Source organism: Pempheris klunzingeri, chromosome 2 (assembly GCF_042242105.1).
Source record: "Pempheris klunzingeri isolate RE-2024b chromosome 2, fPemKlu1.hap1, whole genome shotgun sequence".
Taxonomy (NCBI): Eukaryota; Metazoa; Chordata; class Actinopteri; order Acropomatiformes; family Pempheridae; genus Pempheris; species Pempheris klunzingeri.
The window spans coordinates 11,583,314-11,599,858 of record NC_092013.1 but is presented as its reverse complement, the minus strand read 5'-3'; the positions used below and the strand labels follow the sequence as shown (position 1 = coordinate 11,599,858).

The 16,545-nt window shown below is 41.6% G+C and overlaps 2 protein-coding genes across 2 annotated transcripts; both read left to right on the top strand.

Annotated features, from left to right (window-relative positions):
* Positions 1–198: 198 nt before the first annotated feature.
* strip1 (striatin interacting protein 1) lies at positions 199–9,365 on the top strand. The gene is made up of 20 exons (XM_070846758.1): positions 199–329; positions 1,412–1,481; positions 1,602–1,676; positions 2,438–2,572; positions 2,695–2,815; positions 3,139–3,314; positions 3,405–3,532; positions 3,618–3,800; positions 3,989–4,209; positions 4,398–4,463; positions 4,590–4,653; positions 4,755–4,826; positions 5,094–5,168; positions 5,817–5,914; positions 6,275–6,401; positions 6,585–6,685; positions 6,803–6,869; positions 6,964–7,068; positions 7,176–7,380; positions 8,023–9,365. The coding sequence occupies exons 1-20, from the start codon at positions 219–221 to the stop codon at positions 8,268–8,270; spliced, it is 2,448 nt and encodes an 815-aa protein (XP_070702859.1). The 5' UTR covers positions 199–218; the 3' UTR covers positions 8,271–9,365.
* Positions 9,366–9,813: 448 nt separating this feature from the next.
* Positions 9,814–15,775, top strand: LOC139207267 (tripartite motif-containing protein 16-like). Its single transcript, XM_070836943.1, has 7 exons — positions 9,814–10,176; positions 10,698–10,793; positions 10,888–11,121; positions 11,217–11,385; positions 11,680–11,781; positions 14,213–14,284; positions 14,997–15,775. Exons 1-7 carry the CDS (start codon positions 9,814–9,816, stop codon positions 15,548–15,550), a joined length of 1,590 nt encoding a protein of 529 aa, XP_070693044.1. The 3' UTR covers positions 15,551–15,775.
* Positions 15,776–16,545: the final 770 nt, after the last annotated feature.

Below are 16,545 nucleotides of genomic sequence, written 5' to 3'. Positions count from 1 at the left end.
AAGATAGAGGTGTAGCCTTTTATCATGTAACATGATGACAAAAAGTAGCAAAATGGTAAAAAAAAAAAAAAATGTATATGCCCATATAAATAGCCATAAAAACTGAATAATAAGATAGGAGGAAGAAATAAAATCATGTTTTCCTTCCCTTCAGACAGAATGTGAACTCTCGTATATATTCTCGTCTTCTCGCGAGAAGACGCTGCGCCCTGAAGATTATGGACGTCGGTGGGAACGGCAGTGGGCTCCCTGTCAACAATAAACAGAGAGCTATGCTGCCCAACAAAAGCAGGGGCGAATTCACCCGCAACCCGAGGAAAGACTCAGAGGTACGTGAACACAAGCGTGTGATTGATTTTCTGCCTGAAGTTTCATGAGCAAACAAGGCCTTTTCTGCTGCTACTGTAACACATAACGCTAGCTAGTTAACTTAGCTCTGACCGGCTAACTAGCTAACACGACTCGGCGACGTTAACTAACAGCAGCAACTGAGGTGGTCATTAATTGTTGAGCTGATGTGTCCGTCGTCGTGCAGCGTTTCGTTCATATGGTTTGGTGATAATTTGTATAACAACGTTAATGTTGAGCAGCGGTGTAGCCTAACAGGGGCTAGCTAGCTGATGTTAGCTAGTCGCAGGCCAGACTGAGCTGACTGTCAGGAATCCACAGGCGACCTGTTGAAAATCCTCCGGCTCCTGCTTGCTTCTTCTCTCTAGTGTGTTTGCCCGGTGTGTTACTGTCATTTCATGATCTATGCATACCATGCAGCCCCCACATACCTGTAAAGAAAACAAAGTGAGTCAGTGCTTCCTAGCATGGCAGAGGGAGGTTTGTGATTAATTAATGTCCAAGAAAATCACTTCCTGAATTCTTAACCAGTACATGAAGATTTTTGACCTGTTGATCTTCTGAATAATCACCTAATAAAACTCAAAATGATGTCATTCCAGTTATAATCATTGTATCATTAAATGCAATAAACTGATTCATGAGCTGTTCTTTTAAATGTCAAACTTTCTTACTGTGTAGATATATATAAGTAGTAAATAATAAGTTAAAGTAGAGATACTACAATGTAAAAAGCACTCATTGGCACATGTAGGCAGAAGCTTGTGTGCCAGCAAGTGTGAACTGAAATAAAAGAGAGGATTTAATATGTCTTTTACCTTCAGATGCTAGTTTTTGTTTCAGTTTGCACTTGGAGGATTTGACTTACAAGTTTTCAGCAAATTGTACTGAAACTATCCAAGGGAAAAGAAGTAACAATGCCTTAGAATGGCCCCTTTTCATGATGTAGATGTTAGATGTCATTTGGAAGCTGTCTGTTTGATCAATGCAGTTTATAGCTGGACAGTTGGATTTCTCCTCTAAAGTAATAGTTTCTTTAACATGTGTCATGTGTTTTGCACAGGGGCTGTCTGAGTCTCCAGACCTCGAGTTCGAATATGCCGATACAGACAAGTGGGCCGCAGAGCTGTCAGGTGTGTGTGGTCAGCATGGACATTGAAATGTCCCCTTTGTTCACCTGAACTTAATTCTTTCAGTGTTTGAAACTTTTGAGCGTATCCAGACTACTTACATATTCTTTCTGTATGTTTCAGAGCTTTACAGTTATACTGAAGGACCAGAGTTTGCTCTGAATAGGAAGTGCTTCGAGGTGGAATTCGTAACACATGGTAATGTAGAAACTTGCATAAACTCAAGCAAATCTTAATGAATTAATAGTAAAAAATCTGTTATACTAAAACCCAGTTCATACCAAAGATGCATGGTGAGACAAGTTACACTACTACTTGCAATGCACCGGTCTGCAACGTTGTGAAAGCCGCCAGTCTACACCAATGCGACCAGACAAGACGGCAAATCGTCTCCATAGCAATGACTCTCTTTACCTTTTTTTAATTGCCAGCTGTAGCTGGGTATGATTTGTAGCGTCTTCAAATATTATTGAGGCTAGTGATAGTGAGTGACCTGCTAGAATTGCATTTCTGTTATTTATGAGATGGCAAAATCATAAAAAATGAGTGGAGCAAGAATTTTGAGCTGTCCGCTCTACAGTGTGACAAAGGGCAGTTTGTTTGTTGAGTAAATCTTATGGCTTGTGTCATACAGACATGGCTGTTCCTCCAACAAATTCATGAGGTGATCCTCCCTTTCATCCATCCTTAACTCTGCCATTTCCACCAGATGACAGTTTGCTGACTGGAAGCAGGCGATGTGCTTTTATGTTCTAACATCAGCTACTTGTGACGAAACTTGCAGGTGACACCATCAGCCGGTTTGAGTCAAGATCAGTCGGTTTACACAGCTGTAACTTCCCCTCAATGTCTGAAACCGTTTTGTCTCGTTGTGTATCTTTGGTTTGAACTGGGCTTTAAAGAATGACTAATGTGTGTGCATATGTAAGTTTCTTATCTCCATTTCTTTTGTGTTTCAGTTTCTGATAAGAAGTGGACAGAACTTGATGCAGCTGAGCACAGAGCTCACGCCATGCGCCTGTTAGACGGTCTGGAGGTGACTGCCCGCGAGAAGAGGCTGAAGGTTGCCAGAGCTATTCTGTACATGGCTCAGGGTCAGTCCATATCAGCTCAGACTGGTTTAAGATGTACTGAATTTGAAGAGGATGAATGATCAGGGAGGGTATTTTTGGTTTTCTCTGTAGATTTCACAGCAGTATTTTTTGTTTCTCTGTAGGAACTTTTGCAGAGTGCAGCTCTGAGGCTGAGGTACAGCACTGGATGAGATACAACATCTTTCTGCTGCTGGATGTGGGGACCTTCTCTGCTCTAGTGGAGCTGCTCAACATGGAGATTGAGTATGTTTTTCATCAGTTTTGTAGCAATGCAGAAGCCAGCCTAAGTCACTTAAGTCTAGTTTTTGCTACAAAAGATGTTAGTGACAAAAGATAGCAACTACTAGCATTAAATGTGATGCACTCTAAAGCTTGACACCATATTTTTAAATGACGTCAGAGCCGTATTAGGTTTCTCAGAATGACAAAAGGCCGATCCAATCACCTAAAATGTAGTTGGTTACAAAAATCAAACCACAGTGAGCAATGCAAAAATGTGTGGTTTGGCTTTACGATGCTACATCTGTCTGGAAAACTGTATATAACATGTATTGTCTCCCTTTCAGTAACAGTGCTGCCTGTAGCAGTGCTGTCAGAAAACCAGCCATCTCCCTTGCTGACAGCACAGATCTCAGAGTACTGCTTAACATCATGTACCTGATGGTGGAAACGATACAACAGGACGATCCAGCTGACAAGCCTGAATGGAAAATCATCAGGGAAACCTTCAGAGCAGAACTGGGTGAGTGTTGTTTGTGTCAAAGCTGCAGTCATGTCACTGATGATAAAGAAACTGGTAGTGTAAACTTTCCACTCCACCTCCCTGATCCAGGATCTCCCCTGTTCAACAACGAGCCCATTTCTGTCATGCTCTTCGGAATGGTTACTAAATTCTGCAGTGGTCATGCCCCTCACTTCCCAATGAAGAAGGTGTTACTGCTGTTGTGGAAGAGCATATTGGTGAGAGCCATTCGTGACTGTTAACACCACAAAAAAGTAACATCTGAAGTTAAAAGACGTATTAAAATCCTCTCTTCTGTTTCAGTTCACACTCGGAGGATTTGAGCAGCTCCAGAGCATAAAGGTTCACAAGCGTGAGGAGCTGGGTCTCCCCCCTCTCCCGGAGGACAGCATTCGAGTGATTCGCAGTATGAGGGCCGCTTCTCCTCCTGCATCCGCATCCGACCTCATAGAGCAGCAGCAAAAACGGGCACGCCGTGAACACAAGGTAGAGATGATTGCTGCTCCCTCCTCTCAGACCAAACATATTGTTGGCTAAAGCTAGCTACAGTGAAACATGTATCATTAGGGCCCTTTTGAGTCCTGGATGCAATGTGGTATTAGATTTTCTACCTGCCCATCACAGCTCTGTTCCACTCACGATGTGACTTTACTGTTGCCCTGTTACTTACACAGGCGCTGATCAAACAGGACAATCTTGACGCATTCAACGAAAAGGATCCTTACAAGGCCGATGATTCTCGAGAGGATGAGGATGACAACGATGACAATGACAACTCTATAGAGGCAGAGACTTTTCCTCTAGAGAGGGACGAGGTCATGCCTCCTCCTATTCCTCACCCTCCATCAGAGAGAGTGTCCTTCCCCAAAGGTCTGCCATGGGCTCCTAAAGTCAGGTACTGTTCAGTCTGACTTCATAATAATACTAAACGCATTTGGATGTTTGGTCGTGCCAACAGAACACACCTATGGTGTTTACCTGTAATGAAAGCTCAATTATTTATTGATTTCTTCCTCATGTACACAAATCTAGAGAGATGAAGATTAAGATGAAGTTTTGAGTTTATTGTTTTTTCTCCAACAGGGAAAAGGACATTGAAAATTTCCTGGAATCGAGTAGAAGTAAATTTATTGGTTACACGCTTGGAAAGTAAGTTAGTTTTGTCCTTGTTGGCCTTCAAAAGAAGTAACCTGAGACGACAATTTTTATACTCTATATATTGTGTGTGCTGAAATAAAGCATTAAAGCGTGATTACTCTGGTACATGTTTTGCAGTGATACAGATACAGTTGTTGGCTTGCCCAGGCCAATTCACGAGAGCATTAAGACGTTAAAGCAGGTATTGCATTGCCTTTCACTATATCTCATTAAATGTATTTTTTGACCGAGAGAAGATCATCAGTTCTGAATCGCAGTCGTGCTGCTTTCATCTCATTTCAGCACAAGTACGTCTCCATCGCTGAGGTACAGATTGCAAAGGAGGAGGAGTTCCAAAAAACCCCTCTGTCTGGGGTAAGTGGAAACCTGTCGGTATTAAGATTATGTCTTCCCTGTGGAGACGAGACTACAACTTAATTAGTCAACTCCATGTACAAGGGCTGAACCTGCCGCAGTGACAAAGAATATTACATTTTATATTCCCGCTGTTATCCTCTCTTGCCTTCACTCTTTCTTCTGGTTAAGGGTAGCAGACGTTTTAAGGCCAAACTGTCTCAAGGTGTCATAGTAACGTTATTTCGTGTGTTTTGTGTCTCTTGTTTTCTCCCTCCTTGTCCTCAGGGTGAAGAGGAGGTGGAGATGTGCTCAACTGAGCTGCTCTATCAGGGAATTCTGCCCAGTTTGCCTCAATACATGGTTGGTGCTGTTTGTGGTTTGGTATTTCCCAGCACAGTTCACACTGCAGTGCTGCGCATCAGAAGTGATTCATGATGAAATTTGCTCGACACAGTATCTACACTTTCATATGATTTATACGGCTAAATGTTACTATGAATTGATTTTGAATAAAAGTAACAATACAAAAGTGTGCAGGGTATCATATAGTTTTGTATTGTGTCTCATATTGTAACCATTCTGCATAGAAAAGATAGGGTTACAGCATAGTTTACTCTGTTTCAGCTCCTTGTTTTTAGGCAAAAGATGCAAAAAATAGTTAGAAAATTACACACTGAAAATACCCTTTGTGGTATAGGTTAAATGTTAAATAACCAAACAATCATGCATTTTGATTTGAAGTTTAAGCTTAGAAATCTTGTTACTTTTATTGAGTTGTCACTCCTGATGTGCTTGCGATTTCATTGTTGGATTAACACAGTAAGATATTATGGTCATTAGATTTATAGGCCCCACATAGTATCATTGTTTCATCAGTGTTTAGTCACTGTTTTTGTACAAATATCAGCCATCACTGTTTGTCTGACTGCCAGTTTATCCGCCCAGAAGCAGGCAGGAGCTTCCACATCAGACTGATTACTGACTGGACTTGTCTCTCTGAATTGTCAGATTGCTCTGCTGAAGATCCTGCTGGCAGCAGCTCCGACATCAAAAGCAAAGACAGACTCCATCAACATCTTGGCAGACGTGCTGCCGGAGGAGATGCCGTAAGTGACTCTAAAAGGGTATAACAGCTCTGCCAGGTCTTCTTTCCGTGAAACATTATGGTCTGGACAAGAATAATATCCTGACTTTTGTAACAATTGTACAATCAGATGTATATGCAAAGTGGAAAAGAACGACTGGTATCTGCTTTACTTTTGAATGTTGGTATACAGAGAGTTTGGTTCAAATTGGATTGAGCATGCAACCACATCAAGGTATAATTCAGATTCAGAGATTGCATGGCCAAAGGTTTCTTTAGCAGGCTTGAAAGTATTTTAAGTTCAATTTAAATAGAGTATAAATCATAGACTGCCTGTAAAACACTTGAATTGGCTCCTGATCTGTTGTGTTGGACTCTACAGGACCACAGTGCTGCAAAGCATGAAACTTGGTGTTGATGTCAATCGGCACAAAGAGATCATCGTGAAGGCCATCTCCGCCGTCCTGCTACTGCTCCTGAAACACTTCAAACTTAACCACATCTACCAGGTATGGACGTCACACTTGTTCTGTTACAGTCCAGACTTCTGTGTAACTATACCAATTCCACGTATTAGATATTTCCCTAAATAAAAGGAACTCTTGTTGTCTTATCCTCTTGTTTATTTCACTTACAAGGAAATGGCTCATCATCAGGCTTAACTGAGTATGTGTTTTGGTTTTATCTCCTAGTTTGAGTACATGGCTCAACACCTGGTGTTTGCCAACTGCATCCCCCTCATTCTGAAGTTCTTCAACCAGAACATCATGTCGTATATCACGGCTAAAAACAGGTACTTTCAGGGCCTCTTTGAATAACAAAAATCAAGACTCCCAGTCACAACAAATGTCAGAGAGCTTTACTTAAAACCCACTTTACTTCACTGCTCTTAATTTTCCTTCCCTAACAGCATTTCAGTACTTGACTTCCCTTACTGTGTGGTGCATGAGCTCCCAGAGTTAACTGCAGAGAGTTTGGTAAGTTTGCTGTTTTCTGTTTGTCACCATCTGCAGACTGTTTCTTTGACTCTAGAATTGAAGTCTTGAAGTCTGGACATTTTGCCTTTTGCAGGAAGCGGGTGACAACAATCAGTTTTGCTGGAGGAATCTGTTTTCCTGTATTGACCTGCTGAGGATCCTCAACAAACTGACCAAGTGGAAGCACTCCAGAACGATGGTGAGAGCAGCTCTCACCAATCAGTGATCAATCACCCTGACAGATGGCATCATGCCGAACGAGAGACATTACGTTTGAGCTCTCATCACCATCTTTTCCCCTCCCAGATGCTGGTGGTGTTCAAGTCCGCTCCCATCCTGAAGAGGGCACTGAAGGTCAAGCAGGCCATGATGCAGCTGTACGTCCTCAAGCTGCTCAAAGTGCAGACCAAATACCTGGGGCGGCAGTGGAGGAAGAGCAACATGAAGACCATGTCTGCCATCTACCAGAAGGTCCGACATCGTCTCAACGACGACTGGGCCTACGGAAACGGTGAGTGGAAACACTCACAGATAGAAGCAGAATACAACAAAAGCTAAACTATTCTGATAATTTCAAATTGGGTCTAGAAAATATATTCAACATTTAATAGTCCAAACATCAGAATAAAAAGTAACTGTGAATGATGAGTCATTGAGTGGTAACGTAATGTTAATGTTATTTAGAAGGCTAATGTTCTAAAAAGCTCTAAACAGAATAAACTCCAGTGAATGATGATCAGCATTTAATCGACAATGAGCGCCTTTTTCTCTCCTTGTTTAAAATAAAGTTCATGACGTAGCTGGGTCCTAACCGGTCTCAACATTGGCCTTGAGATGATCAAGCTGATTTAAAAGTGTGGATGCCGTATTTTCAACCCGTAAAATGTAGATTTTTATTTATTTAGCAAGAAATGGCAATATTAACACTGTCATTGGTGGGTGTGTTTTATCACAGTACAGCCATACAATTTAGTTTGCTGCTCATTAGACACGTTTCAGTGTGCAGCACCTCTCTTAATTGGTATTTGCAAATAATTGTTAACTGCAGCCCAAATGGAGGTCAGAATTACTGGCACACCCCCTGAGTTTTATTTCTACTCGCAGCAGTCCAACATGCATTGAATGTGAACCTCTGTTTGCTTTCATGGAGCAGATCTGGATGCCCGTCCGTGGGACTTCCAGGCAGAGGAATGTGCTCTGCGGGCCAACATCGAGCGCTTCAACAGTCGCCGCTACGACAAGAGTCACAGCAACCCGGACTTCCTGCCCGTGGACAACTGCCTGCAGAGTGTTCTGGGACAGAGGGTGGACCTGCCCGAAGATTTCCAAATGAACTATGACCTGTGGTTGGAGCGGGAGGTTTTCTCCAAACCTATATCCTGGGAGGAACTGCTACAGTGAGATTATAAAATCAGGAGCTCAGACCAAGAGTACTCGCACTGATCGATCACAGATCTCAGCATTATGTCACACGTGCTGTACAGACTGAAGGTGGGATTTAATCCTCAAGGTGTAGACTTTGAATCATCGCGTTTCACGGTTTGATGGAGGCTCCAATCAAATGCTTTATGTGTTGAACTGTTGACTCCCACTCTAATGCCACCCACAGATTTTTAATGAAGTAGCTGAAAACGAATTCAGTGCTCAATCTTACTCCATATGTGGACTCAGCACCAAACCCTTACCTTACATATACAGGTATTTGCTTTGTGTGCCTCTTCCTGCTACAGACGGGAAGTAAGTTTGACCTCGAAGCACTACATTATAGTATGATCACTCTTAATTTTAAAGAAATGTATTTGGAATCAATTTTACGTGTTAACTGTTTAAACTGAAAGGTGTGTGTGTGTGATTGTGTGTGTGTGTGTGATTGTGTGTGTGATTGCTTCGTTGAGGCAGAGCTCAACACATTTAAGATGTTGATAAATTTAACATTCCCTGGTACATCTCATGAGTTTGCCTTCCTCAGAGAGGTGAAGGGAATGGGGGTTCGGGGGTTTTTAGTCATAATTTCTGTACAAATTAAGACATGTATTACCTTTTTAATGGCTGTTACCTGAAGGGAACAAACATCTGCTTACCTGACTTAACCTTTGTTGGTCTGCCGCATTTGCAAGTGTTTTTGATTTTAGTCGCATTATTGTCTCACCTGAATGCTGCCTACACACCTTTGCTCTGGGACCATGGAGGCACCGGGCCGGTCGGACATGACCGTAACAGCCTTGATGTTTTCACCTAAAGAAACTCATTAGTAGTTTAGTTTGCTTTGTTGTGTGGAAAAAAAGTGGAGTGCATGTGTTCACATAGTTTTAATGTGTGAAAGTAGATGAAATGCCAGTTACAGACCTGCTTTCCTCTGTTTTTCTACATTTCAACTTTTTTTTTTTTTTTAATATTCAAGGTTAAGTGAGTGAGAATACATGTAAATTGCGAAACTTATTTATCATGGTTTTTGTTTTACATTGACGTAAATACTGTAATAAAATCATACTGTCATTCATGTTGCACATGTTTGTTTTGTGGCGTTTTGCCATTATTTGATAGCAGAAGTAGAGATACAGACAGGAAATGTGAAGGGTTTCCAGTCTAAACCCCTTTCGTGTTTATTTAATGTACCACATTCCAGGAATACAGTAGTTTCATTGGTTGAACACATGCAACCATATGAACCATTGGATACATTTGGCAAAGGTTTGAATCAAATTAGGAAAACAAAGAAGACTTCAAGAAGAAATCACTGCCTTTGACTCATTTCTTACATGCCGTTCCCAAAGCAGTGCCACACCACAGCGCTACTGTTGCCTTTTGTTCATCCCTCCCTTTTGAACAATTCAAATATTTTAGTCACACCCATCTCCACTCACACACACAATACAAGACTTCTGATCTGCTTGAGCAGGAAATGAAACCAAAACGATAACAGCCCGCCTTCCTCCACACAGACATGGCAGGAAAGGAGAGGAACCACCGTCCCTGCAGCGGTCCTGAATGCGGCGACACGCTGCCCTCCAGGCCCCAGCCGATCATGGACACAGCTCTAGCTGACCTGATGAGGGGCACGGTGAGGCGTGATGCAGGCAGCAAGAAGAGGAAACGGCAGCATTCAGGAGTGTTCACACGGTCTCTGAAAGGAGCTCTGAGCCGCACGGAAACTGGGACATCAGGAGGTGCTTTGTGTAGGAGGCACGGCAGCCCCCTGGATGTTTACTGCTGCAGCGAGAAGCAGATCATATGTGCTGTGTGTGCTTCAGCTGAACACAAGGGACACACCATTGGGTTGGTGAGGGGTGAAAGGAGGAGGAGACAGGTACGTAAAGAATATTACAATTTCTGACTTTCTAAAGCTATAAACCCAGCAAGGAGACTGTGCATGCTGTAAACCTGCTGAATACGGAGAGGAAGTTTTTGTTACGTGTGGCAAAAAAACTCCTGGAAAGCTCTTGTGATTCAATCCAGGAGTTCACTTCTGTTCTGTGATGTTTGCAGTAACCAGTCTGTCAGGTGGAGAAGATCTGAGTCACTGCAGTAATCCTGCAGAACGACATTTTCTAAAGAGTGAGCACTTAAAAAAAACAAAACAAATCAGCAATCAGTTCCCTCTGAATGCACGTTGATGGTCTGTTTGTGGACAGAAATCTTAAATGGAACAAATGTTTCATACGGTGGAAAAAAAGAGCCCAACAAACATGGTCACACATACAGTACATTATCCTCTTCAACAGGCACAAAAAGGATATTTTATAATGCCCGATCACACTGGCTAACTTTAAAACTAGCTTCACAACACAATAAACAAAAATGTGTATTTCTATCCTACACACACTGAAGAAGGAGCTGAAGAGCTTCCAGGCAAAGTCTGTGCAGATTCTCCAGAAACGAAAGAAGAAAAAAAGGAACTTGGAGGGGATGCTCGAACAGATTCTGGTGAGGAGAACATGCGACTGATGTGTCTTCATTTCCCAGAGTGAAAAGTTGAACAGCCTGATACATTTATCCTATAAATTTGTGTATAAACCAGGAGGAGGTGAGACAAACACAGGACTACTGTGAGAGCGTCTTGGCCAGCGTCATTGACTCCATCCAGAGACACTACCTCTCAGTGAGGGAGCTGATTCGAGCTCAGGCAGAGGCAGCGACCACTCAGGTTCAGATCTCCTTACAATCACTGAAGGCAAAGATGGAGGAGATGAGGAAGAGGAGTGCTGAGCTGGATCACCTGGCACAGACTGACAACAATATCCATTTCTTGGAGGTACTGTGATCACATCACTGGAAACTTCACCTGAGTCTGCGTAACAGATGATGTCTCCATTTCGCCGTCTCATCCCCAATCCCCTCTCTTCGCAGAAATGGCCCTCTCTGCGGCGTCTCTGTAAAGAAGACCATCTCCATCCTTTCCAAGAGGTTTCAGAGGATCTGCTCCTCAACTTTGAGCTCACAAAGAGAGGTGTTGAACAGCTCGGGAGGCAAATGGAGGAATTTTGTGACAAAGAATTTGCCTCAATTTGCCACACTGGTATGTATCTCTGTTGACATGTGGAAATCTAATCACATCAGTCATCGTTTGACAGTGTTTTACTTTCAAATTTAACATTGACTCACTTGTCAGTAAATTATTTTAACTGTCTTGTGTTGTTTATGTGTTGTTTTCTTGTTAATTTTTGTATGTTTTCTGTTGTGCACTCTCAACATCATTGAAAATGAGCGCACACTCTCAATGATTCCTCAAGATTTAGATTTTTAGTTTTTTTTAACAAAAAACCCAATTTATTCTGTAATTTTGTAATTATTCACCATTCATTCAATATAGCTGAGGATGGAGAGCAGCAGGAATCAGGAGGAGAAACAGACAAGGACGACATGCAGCAGATCTGTGAAGCCAGCAGCTCACAGCACTGCAAAACCCCGTTTGGTAAAGTAGTTAAAATTCTTAAATATAGAAAATCACCAAGAGAGATAAATACCCAAAATGAAGCGCATCAACATGTGAGAAAAAAAAAGAAGCTCATACATGTTGAGTATGTTCATCTGGGCCAGAGGTCTTCAGGTCATCCAAAACATTTTTTAAGATAATTAAAGTAGCACACTGAATCAGGCAGAGGTCATTGCATTAAAATGATTTTAGTGCAAATACAGAGTAAAACTGAAGGCTGTTCCAGGGAAGATCACAGCGACTCACAATGCATCCAGTAATACAGCTGCACTCAAAATTATTCAACCCCCATTGCAAATTAGGTGCACTGGCAACATTTACAAACTTTCAGCTGAGTTTAAGGAAAATCTCAAACAAGAACAATTGAAAAAGCTCAACACGTAATGTTACAAGTGGTTTCTTCAGATTTAACACAATATGCCACTTTTAATGACCACTGCGGTCTCTGTGGACTCTCCTTCACGCATCATTCCCTCCATTTCATATCTTGGTGACCTTGAACATTCCTTGAACCCTTTTCTCTCTCTCTGAGACACCAACATGTCTGGACTTGTCTTTGAGCCGATGTCCCATATTGAGCTACTCGTTACTTAAAGCTGTTTTGATCAATGCAAGATGCTGATTAGTTTCAGGCGTGAGCCACCGCTTACAAAGAAACCCAAACCACACTATCATCACTCACTTAAAACACAGATTACTGCACGTAATACAAAGGTTAAGTAATCAGTGTTGGTCTTTGTCTATGTGAGAGCCTCGTCCTGCGTGTTCTTTGATGGAGCAATAGGAGAAGATATTTAGGCTTCAATCAGTTTTATTGAAGATTACAGCCAGGCAATACAGCATACAGAGCTCTGGGCCTGATCTACGCTTCCCTGACAAGCAACAAGGTTGTATCAGTTCACGAAGTCTGACAGACCTATCTCTCCCTGACCCAGTATTTTATAATACAAGATAAAATGTGCAGATATGGGCGTCTGATTGGCTACTGCTGGGCGTGGTTCCAATGTCGTTGGTGAGACCCTGGTTCCTCGTAGTACCTAAACTCCCCAATCCTTGCCAACATCCCGGGCGTAACATGAAACTCAACGGTTAGGGAGACAAACATCCTATCTTTTGCACCACACATGTACACTTTTGATTAAGCTTGCACAATTTATCATTCCTTCGTCCAAATAAGGAGCTGTTCTGCACTGAGACCTTCAGTTACATTCTATGGCTCCATGTTTTTGTGGCTGCCGACAGTGTTTTAAGGTCATAACGACCTCTTCCTTGTCATAACACTGAGAGCATGCACAATGTATTTTCCTATACTCAGTAACTCCCCCTCTGCTCCAATCTTCCTTCTGTTATGCAGTTCCTCATCTTATAACTATTATAAATGCTTCTTATAAAAGAATAAAGATTAACCTGTGAACGGTATTAAAAATGACTCCAGTGATTAAGGATAACATAACACAGTAAAATAGGGCACATCAGGTGTCAGGTAGATTGTAGGCGTCAGCATCAGTTTTGTATTATAATCTTTGCTGTTGTTCCCTGTAAGATAATTGCACAGTATGTTGTACAGTATGCCAATCAGCCAATCAGTGATGGACAGACAGAGAGTTATTTAAACAAAGGGTTAAAAGTAGAACTTAATTTTCTTTCTTTTAACTTCAGCCAAATTACAAAAAAAAATTAAGCTGTGCGTACTACATACCTTTATTTTATTTTTGTTTTTTCAGTGTCACTTTCTCAATGTTTACTGGAAAAGCAAGTATACATACAGTACAGGCCAAAAGTTTGGACACACCTTCTCATTCAATGCATTTTCTTTATTTTCATGACTATTTACATTGTAGATTCTCACTGAAGGCATCAAAACTATGAATGAACACATGTGGAATTATGTACTTAACAAAAAAGTGTGAAATAACTGAAAACATGTCTTATATTCTAGTTTCTTCAAAGTAGCCACCCTACAATGTAAATAGTCATGAAAATAAAGAAAACGCATTAAATGAGAAGGTGTGTCCAAACTTTTGGCCTGTACTGTATTTGTGCACGTGCACTTTCTGCTGACAAAATAGTCCCTATTAAAAATTATTAACAGTGTTAACATCAAAATGTCTGGATTTTCTAGAATAACAACAGACTTGATTCTGACTTTTTCTTTAGATAGGCAGCAATAGTCATAAGTATGAGCTAATTTGCACGAACTGACCCTTTAAGATGACAGAATTTTTTATTGATAACGTTAATAAAGGCTCTGTTCCATTTCCATTTCCATGAGTTTCAGGGCTTCGTTACTGTCTTTGTTGGCTGTGATGGCTCTGTGGGACCCTGCTGGTCACTCATGTTGTTGGTAACACCTGTGCTTTTCCTGTTATTCTGTAGTGCCACTAAACGATGCTCTGAACTGGTCTCATAGGTTTCCCCGGCGTTAACGACACTGAGGCTGAGCGCAACGTGGAGCCTGAAACCAGAGCAGAGTTCCTGCAGTGTAGGTTTATCTCCTCATGCGTTCGACTCCCACTTATCAGCACTTTGGTCCAACAAGTTACTCAAGTTACACAGTTTTACTAGTACTTTACTTGAGTACTTGTAGGTGACATTACTTCTTCTGTTACACTTTTTACTCCATTACTTTTATCAGACAGCTGTAGGTCCTTGTCAGTTTAAGATATTACCCCAAAAAACACACGATGAGCCTATAAAATACATCATATTGTTGAATGTTAAACCAGTGGCTTGTAACCTATCACAAAAAGCAGTTTGGGCCTTTCGTGATGTTTCCGATGTCCATGAATTGCCAGCTGTTCCACCAAACACACAAAACAACTTCGCTAAATGCCAGTGGAGGGGCTGCCTGCTCGGTTGGCAAACTATTTATTTTAGGTGGAAATTGTTAAATTATTACTATTTCTATTAATTACTATTTCAACCTCAAGCAGCTAATGCAGTAAAATGCTATTAACACATTACTGCATCAGTACTAACAATCTAATAATACCATCTTTAATAATATATCAGTCACAGGGAACATTTATTTTCATACTTTAAGCTCCGTTTGCTGATAATACTTCTGTATTTTAACTGCAGGACTTTTACCTGCAATAGAGTGTTTTCACTTTGTTGTATTGATACTTTTACGGAAGGAAAGGATCTGAATGCTTCTTAAAGTGTTAATTCTATCTTTTTCTTTATCGTCTCAGATGCGTGCGACCTCAGCCTGGACCCCGCCACAGCTCATGAGGACCTGGTTATTTCTCCAGCAGACAAAGAGGTGAGGCTGAGTCCTCACAGCTGTGACAGTCCAGCCGTTCGTTCCCCACAGAGGTTTATCCACCGACGGCATGTGCTGTGCAGGGAGGGCCTGCAGGCCGACCGCTGCTACTATGAGATAGAGGTGAAAGGAGGCAAGGCTGAGATTGCCCTCACCTACAAAGGAATAGACAGGAAGTCCCGCACTGTGCTGTCAGCTTTTGGGGGCAATGCAAAATCCTGGAGTCTCGATCGCTCCACGACCTACTCTGTGAGCCACAAAGCTGAAAGCATCCAGCTCACAACGACCCCCAGTCATGACAGGATCGGTGTTTATCTGAAGTTCAGAGAGGGAACGCTGTCATTCTACGAGGTGTCAGACAGGATGAAGTTTCTTTACAAGGTTGAAGCTGTATTCACAGAGCCGCTGTATCCAGGCTTCTGGCTCGGGGAGAAATGCAGCATCAGGATCTGTGATTTGGGGCGGGACAGGCATCATCATTAGTTTCAAGGTTTCAGCTTATCCACAGTGAGAAAAAGAGACGAAATAATGTCCTGATAAATAACTGAAGGCCAGGAAGCGTAACGGCAAGAGAGTACGTGCTGTTATAAAAAGTGTAAAAAGTTAATGCTCGGCGAAGCCTGGGCTTTTGCTTGAAGAACCAACTCAGGTTATCAGTATCCTCAGTATCCTCTGTTGATCTGCAATGAAGAATATTGTAAGAATATAATAAAGAAACAGTGAATCATGTGGCGGACGATTTGATCTTTTGTGGAAAAACCCTCACCTGGGTCCTCCAAAACATTTAACTTAAAATCAGTAACACTTTGAATCAGAAGCTCAGCTCAATACTTAAAGACCTACTGAGCATTAAATTAAAGAAAAACACAATTCGTCCTGCTGTTCAACCAACCTCATCCCTGTCTCTGGTCTAGGAGGTTCTGGCTATTCCCTCCTCTATTTACACACCTAGATATTTTCCCACCAGTATATCACACTCTTGTCTTCTAGGGATTTGTTTTTTTTTTTGCTGTAAACCCCCCAGAATTCAATCTGAGGCCATGGAGACCATGACTCTTCTCACCATCTGAGACACCAATATTTGATTATTCTTAGCTTTTAATGGAAAGAGGCCTTTATTAAGCTTGTTAATTACTATGATCATTTTTGTTTTCTCCAAAATATAATTTTTTAGAGTTCATTTTTTTATTTAAAGTTAAAGTTATCGCATGTGTGTACAGCATTTCACAGCCATCCATCCAGCATCCAAAAAGACAAATGTCAACCTCATGGTGGTGCTGCAGGAAAAGTCGAGGATCGCCAAAGTATTTAGAGTTAATCTTCTGGGCTCTGTGGACGTCGAATTTAAAGGAAGTGTGGTTGGTGGACCGACGTTGCCGTCATGAAGGTTTATCAGCGTGGCTCATAAAAATGTTTTCCACTGTTAGAACTTCAAGAAGCCTGAAAGAAAGATAACATTTCAGAGAGCAAAAACAAAA